Source organism: Botryllus schlosseri, chromosome 10 (genome assembly GCF_051294905.1).
Source record: "Botryllus schlosseri isolate E-star chromosome 10, Bs_hap1, whole genome shotgun sequence".
Taxonomy (NCBI): domain Eukaryota; kingdom Metazoa; phylum Chordata; class Ascidiacea; order Stolidobranchia; family Styelidae; genus Botryllus; species Botryllus schlosseri.
The window spans coordinates 9,242,915-9,262,785 of NC_137245.1; the positions used below are offsets into that span (position 1 = coordinate 9,242,915).

General features: G+C 41.4%; 2 protein-coding genes across 2 annotated transcripts in view; both read right to left on the reverse strand.

The window, feature by feature from the left end:
* LOC145448125 (regulator of G-protein signaling 22-like) overlaps nucleotides 1-7,256 on the reverse strand; it is a 41,607-nt gene extending 34,351 nt beyond the window's left edge. The window contains exons 1-4 of the mRNA XM_080326450.1: nucleotides 7,186-7,256; nucleotides 6,703-6,821; nucleotides 174-202; nucleotides 46-108 (exon numbers count right to left, since the gene is read on the reverse strand). Of these exons, the coding sequence (XP_080182576.1) occupies nucleotides 46-108; nucleotides 174-202; nucleotides 6,703-6,727 (117 nt within the window). The 5' untranslated portion in view covers nucleotides 6,728-6,821; nucleotides 7,186-7,256. The remainder of the gene's footprint in view (nucleotides 1-45; nucleotides 109-173; nucleotides 203-6,702; nucleotides 6,822-7,185) is intronic.
* Nucleotides 7,257-15,874: 8,618 nt separating this feature from the next.
* Nucleotides 15,875-17,825, reverse strand: LOC145448656 (uncharacterized). Its single transcript, XM_080327104.1, has one exon. It carries the CDS (start codon nucleotides 17,689-17,691, stop codon nucleotides 16,066-16,068), a length of 1,626 nt encoding a protein of 541 aa, XP_080183230.1. The 5' UTR covers nucleotides 17,692-17,825; the 3' UTR covers nucleotides 15,875-16,065.
* Between the last annotated feature and the right edge of the window lie 2,046 nt (nucleotides 17,826-19,871).

Sequence of the window (19,871 nt, forward strand, 5' to 3'; positions counted from 1 at the left end):
GCGGAGTGAGAACGTCGCGCGTACGGACATTGGGTCGATACCAACCGGCAGTCCTAAAAACGTGTTGAAGAAGTCCACAAATATCTCGTCGGTGACCAGGTAATCTTCCTGAAAATCAAAGCTTATCGTGAAACACGGGCGATTCTGAAGTGAAAAGGAGATCGGTCACTTACGAAATCGTCCTGGTCGATGAGAGGCGGGTCTGTAAAAGTGCAAATGTTATCGTGATATGTATGTAATATGTCTTTAGTTACGCGATCATTGAGCATGCGACACTTAAGCAATCGGGCACATGATCAATTGATCATGCGACACTTGGGGATGTAGTACGATAACGACGTAAGCTTATGAAACCATTTCCATTTCATTTTTTTTCTGCTTTAATACCCGTTCCAATGGGTGAAAACGAATCAAATACACCGATTAGGCTATTGATGAAATATACCCAAGGGCAGACCTGAGCATTGTACGGCCCACGGGTCAAATGCGGCCAGCGACGCGATTCTGACCGGTTCCGTACTGTTACCGAGAATGCTATTACCGATATGGACAGACAGACAGACAGACAGACAGACGGACAGACATTTATTGCTTCGTCAAACATAAAAAGTTTACTGGAGGTGACGATATGGCCTATAAGGGAATGCTATTACCGAGAATGGACATTGCCAAGAACGGACATTACCGAGAATGGACATTACCGAAAATGGCCAATGCCAAAAATCTAGCTTACTGTAACGGTCTAACGGACGTTGTCGAGAAATTTATACCTGAGAATTGATACCGAATGTGGCAACGACGTGATGCATACACACGACCTGTTCATTAGGGTTCTTCAAAAATGACTTTTTTTTCTCAAATCGTACTGGCTACTTGATAAAATTGTTAGGTTACCTAATTTAAGCCTACACACCAAATTTGGTTCAATTTCAACCAGTAGCCGCATTGCTACAGTAGAAGAAAGTTATTTATTATATAAAAATAAACAAAAAATTTGAAAATTTTCTGTTCACCCCATGAAAGTGTTAGGTTGTCTATTGAAACGATCATCACCAAATTTGGTTTGATTCCAAACAGTGGAAGCGGAGTTATTGCCGTAGAAAAATTTGGATTTGAATAAAATACGGTAGTATTTACGGTGGGCACCACTATAATAAATAATTAAAGAATTGGTCACCGTAAATACTATTTTATTCATAATTCAAATTTTTCCACGGCAATAACTCCGCTTCCGCTGGTTGAAATTGAACCAAATTTGGCGAGCATCGTTTCTATAGACAACCTAACACTTTCATGGGGTGAACAGAGAATTTTCAAATTTTTTGTTATCTATTTTTATATAATAAATAGAAGCCTCCTTCTCCTGTAGCAATGCGGCTACTGGTTGAAATTGAACCAAATTTTGTGTGTAGGCTTAAATTAGGAACCTAACAATTTTATTAAGTAGCCAGTACGATTTGAGAAAAATAAGTCATTTTTGAAGAGCCCTACTGTTCATATGCATAACATGCCTGCATTGCATATATTGTATTCTCGGTAATGTCCATTCTCGGTGGTGTCCATTCTCGGTGGTGTCCATTCTCGATAATGCCCATTTCCGGTATTGTACATTCTCGGTCATGTTCATTCTCGGTATCGTCCTTCTCGGTAATAGCATTCTCGGTATTGACCGGACACCATTCTGACCGGCCCGCGGAAAGTTTTAGACCATCAATTAAATTTATTAATGTTAATGCGTGGACCAAAACTATGGGCTGTATAAACTGAAACGGAAATACATTTACTCTTAATTCTAGTTTATTTATGTGCTGTAATTACGTAGCTTACTTACATTGTATGAGTACGGTAATCCATTTTCAAAATAAAGCGAATATAGCAAAGTGTGCCGCAACAATTAAAGTCACAAGTCGCTCTTTCCATGTTCAAGTTCAAATATTGTTTGTGGCCATTGTTACATTAGGAATTACAAGGTCTGTGCAGTAAAATACTACTTCATACGTTTCCAACCCCTATAATTCGTAAAATAATGCGATCAGTACACGTGATTAGTGGTCATCCTCAGTCATAAACGATAGTAGGCTATGTCAAGCAATGAAAGATGCGGCTGAAGACTGACGTTTCAATAAAGCAGCAAAGCTAATTCACTGCTCTCGTTTTAAAAATGAAACTGAAAGCCGCAGATCTTAGTATAAACCATGGATGTCAAACATACGGCCCAACAGACCGTTTCATCCGCCCGCGAAGCAATTGTGAGTAGATTAGGAAATTCTTAAATTTTCCAGCACATTTGTAACAAATGTTGAGATTTTTTGCAGGAAATACTTCCATGTTCATTGCCCATAGGCCCCATTATAACTACCCAACTACGGCGTTGTGGTTTCACTCTATAGTTACCACTATAGTAACAAGTCGGTGAAAGAGACTGAAAATTTCAAGAAGGCAAAGAGTGCAGACTAAGTTCAGAGCTTTATCGAAATAAATAGACCAAAAAGTAGTTAGTCACAGAAGCGAAAACGCCAATGCGGGACCGTTCAATGTATTTAACATGAAAAATATATAATTGAAATATGTATGGTCGCACTATACTGTGTCACTTTCGACCCAATAGATCACCAGACATAAGAGAAACCCGACTCGCGGTTTAATAATCCCAACGTCCGGGTTGCCAATTCAATATTTTGTATTCCTCACAACGCATATGCAAGGCTATCGCCACAATACTACTAAATCAAAGTGAGCATATAGAATATGCCAACCAGGCGCGTATCCAGAGCGAGAAAAAGGGGGGGGTTCTGCGTTACGAAATTGGCTATTGTGACGTCATCATTACGATCACTCGTCTCCATGCCGTGCGAATATTTATAGTTTATTAGTAAACAGATATTTGCGGTGAGTGGGAGATGTACGAATACGATACAGACATTGCCTGAAAATCGCGTTTCTTTTACGGTATGATTGAAAGAAATTCGTAAATGCTCACATTTAGTCATGAGCCGGCAAACGCCGCCCGTCTTCAAGCGCCTAGTTCCGGCCAGAGATGCGCGATTTTGTTGGGTTTTGACGATATTATGCGCACGGTCGGTAGTATCGCAACGGACGAACAAGCGCGGAATAAGGCGGTAGCATAAACGAGGGCGATCGCGATCGCCACAGAGAGGTGTGGTGTGAACATTGTACGTCGTACACGAATGTGTGCTTTTCGATGGCTTTACTAGCCATACGGCTGAGCGTATAGTACGCGCGAAGATAATTAGACTTTAATTGCAAGCACGCAAGTCAGTCAATTAATACAGAGTACACACTGGGATAATAACTAGATCGACAAAGAAACTTGTCAGCCGATATAATTAGGTTAACTTTACTACTAGGCCTACTCAATTCTCCCGTTCAGCGACAACATAGGCCTGTATTTGGACGACAGCAAGCCACCTAACAATCGAGAACGTGGATTGCCAGGCTTGTATTTTGAAATGTGAATGTCAATCGTAGGCCATTTCTCGCCAATAATCGCGAATACAATGTGGATTTGAGAATAGCATTGTCGTACTGGTGCCGTCGTGTCTGCGTCTCGCTGATCAATCAACACGCCGTGCAATTCTTAATTAGGATTTCAAGGCGAGCAGGTACAGCGAATTCGCGAGCGATGTTGATTGCCGACAACTTCGTCTTTGCAATTATGTATCGTGTCGGCCAATTAGATTAGATTTTCCTAAAATGCATCTCTCGTTTTAGCAAGGCGAGAGAGAAATCGAGGGAAGAAAGTTTAGAACGTCAGCTGAAATGTAGCTGACCAAGCGCAGAATTCGTATGGAATTAGCGAATTATAATGACCTATTTTATCCTTTCGACTAACTCGGCGCATAATTCCAATATTCTGTAGGGGTGTTAGTCCCCTTAAATAACATTAAGACGCCATATTCGCCTTCTCATACGTAAAAACGAATATGTTAAACTGATAAATTAGCAAATATTAGAGGCTATATTTGACATTAATTTTTAGGATTTTGAAAAGGGGGGGTTCCGACCCCCTAAACCCCCCCCCCTGGATACGCCACTGATGCCAACTTATATCGTGGTAAACGCCACTGTTTTAGCGGTTCCTAACTGTATTCAATCGGACAATTGTCGTATTCATGCCAATTCCATTGTTCGCTAATAATGGTGTTGAGACTTGCTACTTTACAAACTCTAGGATCCGTGTATCGTCTATATTTGCTTTTAAGGTTTTCAAGTGAAAAGCAAGAGCACGAGGTAACATTTTGGAATCAGTTGACTGGTCCGGACCTCGAGCGATTTCAAGGTTTGAATGCGGCCCGCCAACGTATTTTCTGTTGGACATTTTGCCCGCCGGGAAAATAATTGCCCAATGTCCACCCTGAGTCCCTGACCGAGGGTGTAGTGGGTTCTCAAAGGAGGCCACGGAGTAAAAAAGGTTGGGTACCCCTGGTATAGCTCGCATAGAGAGTTAGGGAAAGGTCCAGGAGTTCTTGTGCTGCCGAAACTCAATGTTATCACCGAATAGCGCATACACTTTTCACTGAAAATTGTTGCCCTCCCAAACGTCGGTAGCTGTAACGCGTCAATATTGTAAGAATTTAACGTAAATGCGACAACGGAATTAAGAATTTCGCAAGAACTTGGAGCAAATTTTGTAGTAATGTTGAGCATGGGCGAATAATAATTCCAAACTTGTACAATGTACGTACAAGATGTACAACATACAAGTCAAATCTCTTTTGATCAAAATTTTATAGTCCAGATGTAGCATTACGTTGGTTAGTGTAAAGCACGCAGTTGGGGGAGTATTAAATGAGTATTTGTCGGTCTTAGTTTAGAAGTGTCACTGTGTATTTCATAGAAAAACTATAGCAGGGGTGGCCAACCTTTTCAGCTAAAGGGCCACATTCGATTGACGAACTATTGCGCGGGCCACTAGCCGCTCCAAGCGCGAAAATTTTTCTAAGTTCATAGGTCAATAATATTGTCACTTGACTATATTGCGGGCCTGCTGTATATCGCCGGGCTCAGTTAACAAGGTCAAGCTAGACTATTCGGCGCCTGAACATATCGATATCGAAAGCTTCGACCAACATGCGTCAATCATTTTGTGCCTAGGTTTCATAGTCGACGGTCTTTCTACGAGCGCAAACGCAAGTTCGTATATGCTGAACGACACTTTGTCTCCTATTCGCTCAATCTGATACATTAGGACTTAGGAGTATGGCTGGGCAAAATCGAGTACCTGAGTGATTCGATTCTGAATCACGTATTATGCTTCGAGTCGAGTCGAGTATTCGAGTATCACACATTATGACGTCATGACAGAATGTAATATGTCAAAGTTCAAATATGTACCTTTTATGCCACAGCAAAGAATATAATGCCTGTTATCCATCACATTAAAGATCCTTTGATATTTTTTCGACCACACCGATTTCATTGCACTTCGTGACAAGGTTATGGGATGATTATGACTTCGAAAATGTGTTATTTCACGTAAGCGTTGTAGCTTTGTACTATGTTTCGTATGCTTCAATGCAGCCAGTCAGTGTTTTAAGCCTTCCACATTGGAAACTAGCATCAAAACTATAATTGTCGTTAATAAATTAACTTTCAGTAGCGAGGAGCTTGTAATTTCAGTACTCGAAAATATCGTATTTTACTACTCGACTCGAATCATTAAAATTAATACTCGATTCAGATTCTAGTACTCGAATCATTGTATTGTGCCCAGCCCTACTTAGGAGTTCATTCATTTTCACATAGGGGTAACAATATTAAAAGCAAGAAATCAAGTGAAAACATGTTGCGCGAAGCGTGTAGAAAATTTTTACTTTTGATAAATCTATCGCAAATTATTCTGCTTTATTGTAGTGTACGAAGATCTACCAAAATGTGACTGGCTCATGGATCTGCCAATGCGTCGGAACTGATGTTTTAGTCATCACATCTCAAGTGTTGCGGCCAGACTAATCAAATTGCAAGTTCACCATCTGTGCAATCCATTTTTGATAATATTACTAATTTCGGAAATTGCCTCGCGGGCCACTCAAAACCTTCTCGGGCCACGGGTTGGCCGGCCCCGAACTGTAGAGTAAAACCATAATTCAATTGATTGCGTAGTTTATTGAATTATGGTATGACTAATCTTTGCAGTTCTCTGCGATCTGCTTATATCAGGCAACTGAGGTGATTATTATCGACGAAACCTAGACAGGCGCTGGGCAGTAGCTTGGAGTTTGTTTGCTTCAACTTCAAGTAAATATGTTTATTCGCCGACTGACGATTCCATGATCGTTTGATAAATTTTCATCACCGATGACGCGATATAAGATTAAGTATTGACAGTCAATAGAATTGGATTTCCGCAACCACCTTCCAGCTGAGCGATCATCATCAAGCCTGACTATTTGACCAATTTATAGTTTTTGATGAAACATCAATCAAGAAATTGATTGACACCACACGGCGTGGTACAATACGATATTTTACGCAAAGTACGATGGTAAATTACCGTAACTTACTACAACTTATTATTGAGAACCTTGATATCGTCCTGAAAAACAACGCGGGTCTAGCTCACGCAATCGTCACCCGAAATTATCCGATTCATGAGCAGAACAGATCAAATCAAGGTCCATATGAGTCTGGGCCATGTTACAATTCAGACGACGCAATAGCGATCCTACTCAATGAACTCACCAGTAGTTATAGTTTTCTGCGACATGATTTCCCGATATCACATATTCCGGTTTCCAAGGGTTGTAATCCACATTTGAACTTACTCAGACTTGAGAGTTGTAGCCTAACCTAAATATATTCTGTAATATACCAACATTATCGTGCGCCTTGTAAGAACGAGTGCTTCTATAAATCCTTATCGCCTTGACTACATCAGTCACGCGTAAAGTTTGTTCAAACATTATAAAAGCTGTCGATTCCTAACTTACCGAATCACATTGTGCTTAGACGTGAATGTCGTGAATATAACCGAGTATTTAACATAGCAAGATTGTGCGAGAGGCCTGTAAAATACCCTGGACGACCCTCAACATAAGGATTCCTCAAAGCCCTTCACCATCAATGTCGTCTTGCACATGTTACAAGCGATTACTATCAGTCAGCCCAACTAAATAAGCCGCCTTCGTTTAACCTTAGAATAGATGAGTTAAATTTCGTACTTACCCTTCAGCTGACTACGCCTGTTCGACAATATCGCCGTTCCTATTGTCTGCGGTTACCAGCTACTAGTCGAAATGGAAGACAATCATACTCAAAAGGCTCTTGACACAAAAGAAGGCAGAGATACATGACTATTCAGTGAAAACACATTAACTTGTTACATAAAGAAACCGATCTGACATCCATAATAATCATGCTGACACACGGCGATGTCGTTATTGCTGGCTTTCCCTGGCCTGGTTATCTGATCTAGTAAATGAAGATGTTTCTAACTCGATTGATTGTTATCTCGCAACAACATAAACGCACAACTAACTTACGGTGTGGTTTGGCCGAGGGTGCATGTCCTGCCAACTGTAACCCGACCGCTATTTTATCGTGTGCTCAGACAACTTAGCCGCCAAACGAAGCGCTCCTGTATTTAACATTCATGTTCTGCATAAAACTAACGACGACATTGTACGCAGTGAATGGGCACTTTATGCGAATTAGAAATGGTAAGGTCGTGCCATTAACGCAACAATCTGTAGTTACCGAAGTGCCTGTGCCAAGCCGCCAACCGAAGACTGTAGGACAGGGGTCGCCAACTCAAAATGGGTCGCGGGCCACTTTTCAAAATTCTTAGAGGCCGCGGGCCGCATGACTGCAATATTGAGATTAACATAGCCAACGCAGCGTATGGTAACTCTGCGTAAGTACAATGCTGTGCTCTGTTACATGGGCGATGGGCATAGTAACCACAAAAGGAATTATATTTTATTGGAAAAACACAAATACAACAAAAAATATCATGCTCATCAATTTCATTATATTTTGAACTATGAGCTGGGCACGATACCTAACAACACTCAGTAGCAACTAAAACAGGGGTGGCCATGGCCAACCTTTTTGCTATTCACGGCCGCATTTCGATTACTCATGTAGCCCGCGGCCGCATTCCGGTGCATAGTGGTAATTAACAAACCGGTGCCAAATATCTACGTTAAACTCACCATGTCAATTGCTGGTACACTCCGGACAAATCTATTTACTCATATCGGCTTACTATGGGCACTGAGATCGTAAATATAGTCATGTTGTGAAAAGCGACCGGGATTCGTACTGCAGTCGCGCGAAGCACGAAAATTTTTTCAAGTTCATAAGTGAATTTCGTCATTTAATATTAATATAGTTTCACATATTACTATCAAATATTCATCCTTTCTCGGCCCATGTGACAAGATTCGCCGGTAGAGTTTATGCAGGGGGTATCTTCAAAAACTTGGAGAAGTTATTAATGCTGTGGTGCATCTTCGGGTGAGCCAATCCTCATTAGTCCCCTATGTTCTATGAAGTTAGTTCTTGACCTCCCATTACAATTGTCGTTATAGTGGAAATATATTGGATTCGTCCAAACGCAGGCCTACCAGAAAAAAAATAATTCGGAATGAGGAGAACACGATTAAGAATTGGTATTTCTTTATGGGGCGTATCATTTTTATCTGCTGTTCGCATCTGTATTGTGGGACTCAGATTACAAAGGACACTGCTTTATTAAAATCCAAAATCAGCTCGCATTGAAGCGCGCGTAGCGCAAAGAATGTTTCAAGAATAATTCAAACCTTTCATTAATTAGGGAGTCAATTCGTAAATTCAATTTGCATAATATTGACAGCCGCCAACACATCCTAATTGAATTGAGTGTCGACGGCCGCATAATTTTTATTCCTCCATAGAATGATATTACCACGCCGAACCGAAGGAAAAGTGATATTGGATACAGTAGAATGGCTTACTTTGAACAACAACAACAATATGTTTAAACTGAAATCAATTTCGGCATTTCGAAATGGTCTACTGAGCGTTCTTCCAACATTTCTCCAAATCAGGCTGCGGGGCGCGTGTTGGTGACCCCTGCAGTAGGACCTACCCCTACACTCAGGGATATCTAGATATCCCTGCCTACACTCAAGGTATAAGTCAACATCTTTTCGAACTAGATGCATAAGAAACACTTCCTGCAATCAGGAATTCGTATGGTTGGCACGATAAAATTTATCCCAATTCTTACCACGAAACGTAAAGCAAAATTATACGGTAAGGCAACATTATCGTAACGTAATCTCGTAATGTGTACTATTTGCGTTGGCCCGATTGCCCACGAGGAAGTACCAGGGACTGATATCCTGACGGATATTAACGCTTCCGGCGCATCAACCAGACTGTAATAGCCTGATTACGATTTGTAGCTGTAGTTCGCAGTGAGGCCAGCGCCGCTTGAGGAGGTGACGATACATAAGACGGCGCTATAGTAGCCAGTTGAGTGATCATAGTGGCGCTGGGATAGAAGGTGGCGCCGAGAGCAAACGTGGGCGGTATGGACTATGGCAGTGGTCGGGAACCTTTTTTTGTCGGAAGAGCCATATTGGCCTCATTTTATTTTCGTTTCACCTCCCAAACAGCCATACATGTCATTCAGCTGTTACGTCACAATTGAAAATTCCTGACTTCTTGATAGGACTACAGAGTGCTATAATTCGAACTCACTATGCATGGGATTCGTCGTATGCGACACATTTTCACTGTAAAAACTCGAACTAATCATGCTGGCTGCCTTACTTGAGCATGCGAAATTTGAGTTACGAGAACGTAGGTTCGCCATGTTACTCCTTTGAAATACGAGGACCCATGATCAGGATCACTTGCGTAGATGAAGCCAAACATGGTCACTGCAGCGATCTATATAGGCCTATAACCGCTCTAAGCTGTTAACGAACATTTTGAATCCTTCAACTATTATCGGTATTTTCTATTGATGTTCATGAATGACTAGATTTTGAATATTTTTCTCCCGAATTCCCCCAATTTTCATTTTATTGTTCGAAAATAAAGCGTGAAACGATAGGTAGGCACAGACGGACCAAGCCTCACCATTGATAACGCAATTCATTGTAAATAGCTAAGAATTAATTATAACTGGTATTATTCCAATGTAACCGTCGCACTGATTCCGAAAATCTAAATACTAATCGACTTCTCAATTCTCAAAGTATTCGGCGGTAACATATAATAACACGCCTATTTTATCGCAGGTAGAACTACTCGCCAATCAAGAACGTGGATAGCTGTGGCGTTGTTTATAATTCGAATTCGTAATTGTGAATGTTACGTCCCCGACAGTTCATTCCGGGCTGTAGATCAGGAAGAAAATGTGTATTTGAAAACTGCGTTGTCATATTGGTGTCGCGATGTCTGCTCTTCTCTTTGACCAATCAACGTGTCGCGCTATCCAAGATTTCGATTGATGCTATGTGATTGCGGGTGAAGCTCACAGCAGAGAGTTGCCACATATTTATAAACGGAAGGCTGGATATTTCGAGAAAACTTTTGCAACAAAGCAAGTACAATTTTTAGGATGGGCAAGGTGCATGCTCGATTGCTCGTATAGTGTTGGTTTGTTATGCTACCAGCGCCATCATGCAGAGAGTGGCCCGAAGTTGAAATGCAAAGAATTTCAACCAAACATGTTGTAATGACGTGAGAATTGTAATATATGAAAAAAGTTCACAGTGCAGAAGCTGTACCAAGGTTCGTTTGTGAACGTGAACCTCTGAATCTATTTCCTACATTCTCGGGAAGAAAGTGTCTTGCTTATACTAACTATAGCTTGCCAAGAATGGAGAAAAAACGTTCAACAGCTGCAGTTGTTAGCTGGCAACACTAAAGTTGTGCGCTCACTGCTGGTGCTACACCGTGTTGATTCATTCTGACAATGCTGTCCACATCACAATTTTTCATTAAGCGCTTCTTGATATAAGAACCAATGCCCCATAGCTCACGTAGTCTTCCTTCAGTTAGGATATTTCGATACGTTGAGCATAACACCATGTCAACCTATTTGTTTCCTTTGACCGTTTCCGATTCACTATGAACAGACAATGGGCCGTCTACAACAGTAGGCCTATAAAGCAGGTTAGATGCTGTAAACCAGTGGTTCCCAACCTTTTTCGACTCATCGCCCCCTTTCCAAGCTCAAGGCCGATCATCGCCCCCCAGATTTTGTGAACCGAAACAACTGGTATACAATCTGCAGTCATCGGCGGGTTGACTAAAAAAAAAAAAAAAAGGTCAACCTTGCGGATCGTTGTCGAATTCTACACTTTTGCAACCAAATTTCCGTGGGTTGACCAAAAAAAAAAGTCATTTCTCCGAATTGACTCCAAAATAGCCGTTTTAACGCGTCATCGCCCCCCTATCGCCCCCTTCGCTATTTTCGCCCCCTTTGTCCATTTTCGCCCCCCTATCGCCCCCTTCGTCATTTTCGCCCCCCCTAGGCCGCCACATCGCCCCCTGGGGGGCGATATCGCCCACGTTGGGAACCACTGCTGTAAACTGTCAAATTCTTGGTTCACCGACAGTGCATATATCTACGATACAAACGAAATGCAGGTTGCAAAATAATTTGACTTTGTAAACAATTTTGACAAAATTTTTGACCTAACGCTACAATTTTGACAATATTTTAACATATATTGACATGTACAAAAAAAATCGGCCTACTGATTACTAAAAAAGGAAGAAAGGTCAGCAGTTTTCTCCCAGACCTGCTCACGGCCTATTGCGGAAGATGATTACTAAATATGTCAGCATCTTCGCGACCGCAAAGTTTGTAAATCGCTGCTCTATAATATAGATTCGACGAACATTCTTTTGATAAGACACTTTGAAGGAATTATCCTCGTTGTCTGCAAGTATAGAAAATTAAACAATGGCGTAGTCAGTCAAGTACTGTGCGTTTTTGTTTGTTTGTTATTGTCTCTTTCACGATTGATGAGATGTCATGATAAATAAGTTCATTGTGTTGTAAGGGCTCGGCAAAATGATTCAAGTACTCGAATGTGAATCGAGTATTCATTATATTGATTCAAGTCGAGTAGTAAAAGACAATTTTTTCGAGTATTGAAATTATACGCTCCTCGCCACTTGAAGTAAATTTATCAATGGGAATTATGATTTCGATAGTAAGTTCCAGTGTGGAAGCGTTGAAACCATGACTGGCGGTATCGCAGCGTACGAAACATGTAGTACAAAGCTATGAAGTTACTAGAAATAACCAGAGGTGGTCAGTAACGAAGTACTTCTACTTTTTGAAGTACTTGAAGTAGATTTTTCCCACTAACACTACTTTTTAAGTAGTTTTGATTTTAGACTACTTCTACTTGACAGTTTTCAGTTTTGTAGGCAAAAATAAGCGTAGAATACTTACTTACTTACTTGTGAACCACCACTCCTACTTCTACTTGAGTAGAAATTCCGGCGTTACTTCTACTTCTACTTGAGTAGCGACGGAGACTACTTTGACCACCTCTGGAAATAACACATTTCCGCAGATCATCCCGCAAAATAGGCATCCTGCTCTTTGCAGTGGCAGATTTTGCTATGATGTCATAACTAGGGCTGGGCACAATGATTCGAGTACTCGAATCTGAATCGAGTAATAATTTTAATGATTCGAGTCGAGTAGTAAAAGACGATTTTTTCGAGTACTGAACATACGAAACATATACTACAAAGCTACGAAGGTTACCGGACGTAGCACATTTCCGACGTCATGATTATCCACAACATTGTCACCAAGTCGAATGAAATCGGTATGGTTGAAAAAATACCAAATTATCGTTTATGAGATGGATAACAGCCATCATATTCTTTTTGGTGGCATAAACGGTACATATTTGAACTTTGACGTATTACATTCTGTTATGACGTCATAATGAGTGATACTCGATTACTCGACTCGACTCGAAGCATATTGCGTGATTCAGAATCGAATCACTCAAGTACTCGATTTTGCCCAGCCCTAGTCATAACGAGCGATACTCGAATACTCGACTCGAAGCATAATACGCGTTTCAGAATCGAATCACTCAGGTACTCGATTTTGCCCAGCCCTCAACATCCGCTGGTAATAGATTAGCATAAACATTAGTAGTATTCACGAAGCCTACGAAAATGATAAGTATCGGTATTCACAGTATCAATAGTGAAAGCTACACATTCGATGCCATCTTTGGACTCGTGTTACACTGTCAAGATAGTAGCATAACAAGTCGTAACGCAGTAGATGACATTATTGCTAAGGTAATCAACAACTACATAGGACTAGGACAGAGATCTCAAACATGTATGCCGTATGCGGCCCGCGAGATCGTTTTGTGCGACCCGCGCTGTCGTTTTGGATTTTGAAGTATAGGCTTTTCGAAGTACAGAATTCCAATATTGCAGCAAACAATACGTTCATATTGTTAAATTTATTCCACTGGAAGCTTTTCGACTGACTCTCTTCAGCAGTGAACGCCAGTAAATGTTCGAAATATAGGAAGAATTTTGTCGTTGTGACGTAATAATGGCAAGTACACAAGTCGCGAACGGCAGTAAACAGCGCACGGTTACGGTACAGCACACACAAAATCAGCTGTAAAACAGCCGAATGACAAAACAACACTAATGGAAGATTCCCAGCGTGTAGAGATGTTCCTTCTGGCGGCATAGGATCGGCTTTTGCAGCTTTATAATGGTTGATTAAGGACCTTTAAATGAAAAAGAGAACGACCACGAGCAACTATGGAAAACTGACGTAGGTTAGTTATCTATACTAACGTAGGTTAGTTATCTATAGTTTACTGCCGTTCGCGACTTGTGTACTTGTCATTATTACGTCACAACGACCAAAATCTTCCTATATTTCGAACTTGGTTAACCTCATTTACTGGCGTTCACTGCTGAAGAGAGCCAGTCGAAAAGCTTCCAGTGAAATAAATTTAACAGTATGAACGTATTGTTTGCTGCAATTTTGAAGTATTTGACAATATTCAACTGCCACATGTATTTTTTGTAGATTTGAGAACTTGAAATTCGCATTAAAACTACTTTAAAAATATGAAACTACTCTTCAAATTTCACTACCATATCACCATAGCAATTTACAACGTAGCTACGTTGTAAATTGCTATGATATCACTTTCAGAAGTTACCATGCGGGGAAAGATCAGCTATTACGTCGCATTACCTGTTCATGATCGTAAAACATGATCCGTTGATGATTCGTGATTGCAAATTGTGATTTGGACTTGGCCGCGACCTTTTGTAGAATTACCCGAACTCAGACAGAATAGGTGATAAAATATAAATGACTCGAGTTTAGACGGGTCAAACTTTACAATCAGAGAATGACTTGGGATTCAGAACGCCGTGATTCAGTACAACCACGGACTATTATCAGACTGTTATGGAGAATAATATATCAAAAGGTCGTATAGCTTGCGTTGCGTAGCGTGTTTAGTTATCTAAGCAGGTCGGGATGACAATGGTAACCATTTACATTATGTTGCCCCCTTGATCCTGCGTCATATTGGGTCTGTTTATCCATGTTATAATCGCCGATTAAAGGTGGCGAGTGAGGTAGTGGTGCGGTCCACCGCTGTAACAATATTGGATTGCTCGGCTATTGTATCGTTTTGTACTATGGCACATTAATCATTATATTCAAGTTGTTGTTGATCAGTTCCTGCATTCGAAGGTAAATTCAACTTATATGCATGCACGCTATGGTGCATGCGTGATGCATTTGTACCATGGTGTCTACAACTAATTATTTTGACAAACTATGCCAAGTACAACAAAAAAAAATCATCGTGCCAGGCTTGCGAACTCACAATAGTAAATCACATTTTCACGATGCTTATGGAATGCCAGTCTGCAAGGTCCCGTCAAATAAGGCCTACTTGGAAATACATTGAATACCCTTGTATTTGATGCCGCGGCCCGCGGAGCAATAAAAAAAAACAGGATATGGGCCCGCGAGCATATATGAGTTTTAGACCTCTGGACCAGGGCAAAATCGAGAAGCTGGGTGATTCGATTATGAATCGAATAATAGACTTCGTGTCGAGTTTTCGAGTATCACTGATAGAGAAGTCACAACAGTATGGAAGACGCGGAAAGTTGAAATATGTACGCCTACCACAAAAAAAGATAATGCCAGTAGTACATCACATTAAATATAATTTGGTTTTATTTCGACAATGGCTATTCTATTTCATGGACTCGGTGACAATGTTGTGGGTTGATCACGACTACACTTTCATTACCGCGCGTAACTTACAAATCTTTGTACTACATGTTCCGATATGACCAATGGCCACTTGGCCAGTCGAGGTTTCATGGCTTCCACAGTGGAAAATACTATCGAAATCTGAAATATAACTTCCGTTGTTTCAGCTCTTTGTGACGTATAATTTTGTGCGTATAATTTCAGTACACCAAAAATCATCTCTCGCTACTCAACTCAGCTCGAATCGGATACGAAGACTCCAATCATTGTGCCAAGCAGTAATTTTGCTGATCGATATTTCCAAGCCAACCTGGTCAATATTTCCAAGTATACTATGCGAAAACTTATATTTTCGCCCCGTACCGTATGTCGCACCCGGCAAATATATATCGCTATGTATGCCTACGTTTCACCCAAACCCTATCGTACGACACCTTTCCCATTTTTTGCTCCAAATAGAAACAGACGATCACGATATAATTATAGCGCCCGCTTTGAACCTGGATTTCAGGAGGATAGTTATGGTAGGCTACCACGAAACCGCAATTTTTGCGTAACACAGCCATCTCATAACGCCAAAAAGACTCGCATAACATCAAATTATCTGAAATACAAATTTTATATTTAGTAACTGGCACAATGGCAAAAGTAATGAAATAAAATTTCAAGATTATATGGCATTTTTATCGTGCAGATTTCGAAACAAACATTGAAATAAGACATGAAGAACCAAGTCCACTTGGAAAGTAAAGAAACTGCTAATCGATGTTAGATGCTTGGGAGATCTATGCTTACTGTGGTGGTAGTGGTCGAGTTCTTGACGCACTGGTTGCGGTCTCTTTGTCGCTGGGCTGTTCGTACCTGCGATGACTACTAATCCTTTTACTGCGGGCCTCACGGACCAACACCGTTAGAAGAGCGTTGTTCGACGCCCTAATTACGCCCACTGATGGCGTGACTTTCGCAACAGCAGACTCAACAGTCGCCATCTCCAACTGTATTTGGGTCGAGTGAAATTGCGCCACTTGACTCATCACCTCCGAACGCATTTCCAGCGCCATCCTGTGCACATCATGGTCACTGCTGTTGTACATTATAGCGTTCTGAAACATCAGCATCAAATCCCGCTGGAACTCACCCGTAGAGCGCACCATACCGGTTTCAATGTCGCGCTTGATGGTTGTTAAATCCATCGCGCGATACACAGTCGAAGAGTAGTTGGGTGCTATGTCGTCAGTGACGGGATGCATGAATAAGCTTGAATATCGATGACTTGCTATCTGCTTCCACAGAATGATTATAGACTTCCTCCATGCTTTGAAACTAGCAGTCTCGACTTCGATTTCGGCTTTTATTTGCCTACCCGAGGTCGCAATTGATCTCGCATTGCACTCTGCTGTAACTGGGGGAATGGAGCCATCGGTAATTGCAGCTTTGACAGCGTCATGTAATACAGCGACGTGTTCGACATTAGTCTGTTTGGGAATTTCATCGCTTTTACTGCACATAACCCTAGCGGTCAATTGCTTATCAACATAGGCGGCAATGTGTAGTTTCGTCGAACTTTCAGCTTCCCGTATATCTTCGTCAAGTGTTTGAAGATTAACATCTTCAACGGAAGCACTACCGATTTTATCACTGCTCTTCAAAGCTGAATCGCACTGATCAGAGGAGTACGCCGTCTCATCAACGCACTCTGTACCGACAATTTCTGGTTCAATTGGAGTATCAGTTGCATTTTTGGAATTGGACTTCTGCGGTTCTTGCTCACCGTCACACATAGCAACAGCAGTATTCGTTGTTGTGGTTGTTACAGGATCCTTTTCATCGCGGCCAGGGCATGTAGCAGGCTCTACTCTTTGCGTCGTTGCCGATGGGATTTCCGGATAAGAGCTCTCTGTTACGTGGTTTTGAATGCTTGGTGTGATTGCCTCTGGTTCAGCCAACGTATGAAGATTTTCATTCACCGTATGATCGGCTTGAACTGTCGCAGACTTGTCCAGGGTTTCTTTTACCGCTCTAGTAGTTGGACAACCATTTTGTTCCAGTAGCTCATCTAGTTTGTCGTCCGCTGAACCAGATTCGATGGATTGTAGTTCGACAGCCAATTCTTTGTAATGGCTGCTTTCTTTCCATATCAAGTCTTCAAGTTCTTGAATGCGTAGTAACGTCAGACTGCTTATTGCTTCGTCGTGGGCTGATGTAGACTCCTGACTTTCACTGCCAGTTGGATTATCTTTCATTAGTTGTTTGAAGTAATGCGCACACGACGTTGCTGCGAGCCAATTCGCGGGCCGACCTACTTCGCAAAACGGTTCTAAGAACTTCTCGGCATCTATCCATTCATTTTCTCCGACCCTCTTAGCGAATGAAAGAATAGCTAGCTTCTCTCGCGTTGACCATACGATCGATTCCATATCAGCTCATACCATACTCCCAGTCTCCCACAGACACTAGTAAAAGCGCTTTACCGACAGGTCGATTGGACTGCACTGATGAAAGGAGAAGTCAATCAGATCAGCTTTTGCAACTCCCGCCGCCATAATTAATTATCCACACTGCTATTACCTCACGTTGGTCTCGTTCGCACCGATGCGTTGCATGCGTATTTCCCCTTATTTTAAAACGAGCTAACTGTGACACAAACACCATCCACGAATCAGTCAGTGAACATTGGACATACTATTACTGTCTTAGGAATAACCAATCTAAATTAGGGGTTACCATACGTATCCTCCTTTAGGATTTGACCTCCTTTTTCAGGTCTTTGAAGATATCCTACGAGGACGCCTAAATGTCCTCCTTTTTGGGAATTCGTCCTACTCCTTTACAGCTTTTAGAGCTAAGAAATGGGCATAAATGACGCTAAATAGGAAATTCGTGGTTTGAACGGAAGTGAAGACCTTTTTTCTTAGTCAACCAACCACAAAGTCTGGAAAAATTTACCAATTTTTCCAAATTTTGCTCCACAATTCTAAGTCTGAAAATTTTGAAAAAGTATCCTCCTTTCCTGATCCAAAAATATGGTAACCCTATCAAAATAGCCTGACAATTCTTGCACTTAAGTCACCAATCACCATATAGCCCACATACGAAAATTAAAGATTCATCATATTTCTACTTGTAATGTTTGGATTCCTGCCGTTACTCTTATATGTCGGATCATTCGCCAACATTGCTACAGTATAATGCTAGATCCGTTATACAACGACTCAGGGCTGAATATCGCACAGTATAGTTCAATGGATTAATCCGATCAATACACACCACAGGATCGCGATACAATAAAACATAGGACAGTGTCCAAACGACTTGGAGTAGTCTTTGAAATCAGACACCCAGCTGGGTCTAGGCCAGGGGTGGGCAATTATTTTCAGCCGCCGGCCAAATTCACCCTCACTTAGCCTATTGTCTGTCTTCGTGTTTTTTGTCATACTACTATAGCGCGCAGGACCGTAACAGCACATCGTCAGGAACCCCAAAAACGTTGGCCTCGGGCGCCCATAGGGTGATAAACCAGACCCCCTCAGCCTATACGCTGACTCTCTTACTGGAGGCTTACCCGGATGATGTCGGAGTGAGAGTCGGGCCCTGGTGGACACACACGGTAAACGAGCTAGGAGAAGCCAGGTGGCCAAGAGAGAGAGAGAGAGAGAGAGAGAGAGAGAGAGAGTCTTTATTTTCATCGAACCAAAATACATAACAAACGGCAGTGATGGTGGTACAGAAAACATGCGTGCACAGTATTCGGTATTAGATAGGAATGATCGATAAGACCGTGAAGGTCATCTAGTCTGATCACACCAGCATCAAACAGGTACACTTGACTCTGAACAGTCTGGCTGTAAAGAAATGTTTAGTTAAAGGAAAATAGAATAAATAAAACAATGGTGGCAAATGATCAATGAAGCAATGTCTGGGCGAGGTAGGGCAACAGTGTTAGTGTAACGACAAGAGGTGATCAAGTAGGGCTTTTTTGAATCTATTATAAGGCAATTCACGGATATGTCGTGGTAATGCATTCCAGATGATAGGTCCCGAGTAGTCGATAGATCTCTTAGTTAGGTTGCTATTGGGTGGGGGTAAGTAGATGTTTCCTTTAGACGAGGATCTTGTGTAATGGGAATGGACATGTTTAGCAGGTATGAAAAAGTCATCAAACACAGTAGGCAGACTATTGGAAAAATATTTGTGAACAACTTTTGATACTTCGAAGCGACATAGTTCATCAACTCGCAAAATTCGATGCTTACGGTAGTAAGGCGATAAATTGGTACGTAAAGGTACAGATGAGATCAGCCGTATCGCACGGTTTTGCAGGGTTCGAATTCTGCACAAAAATGTTGTGCATGCATTTCCCCATACTACGATTCCATATTGCAGATGAGAGTGGAAAAGAGAGAAGTAGATGGTTCGTAGCACTGATCTGGAAACCAAAGATTGGAGACGGGTCATTATTCCCACACACCGAGCTAGTTTTGATATTGTGCATTCAATATGCTGCTTCCAAGACAATTTGGAATCAATGGTGACGCCGAGATATTTTGCTGAGTCACATATTGAGATTTGTTTATGATTGATGTTCACAGTGAAATTA

Excerpts from the sequence above, each read along its gene's own strand:
- LOC145448656 (XM_080327104.1), bottom strand. The coding sequence starts at position 17,691 with ATGGAATCGATCGTATGGTCAACGCGAGAGAAGCTAGCTATTCTTTCA.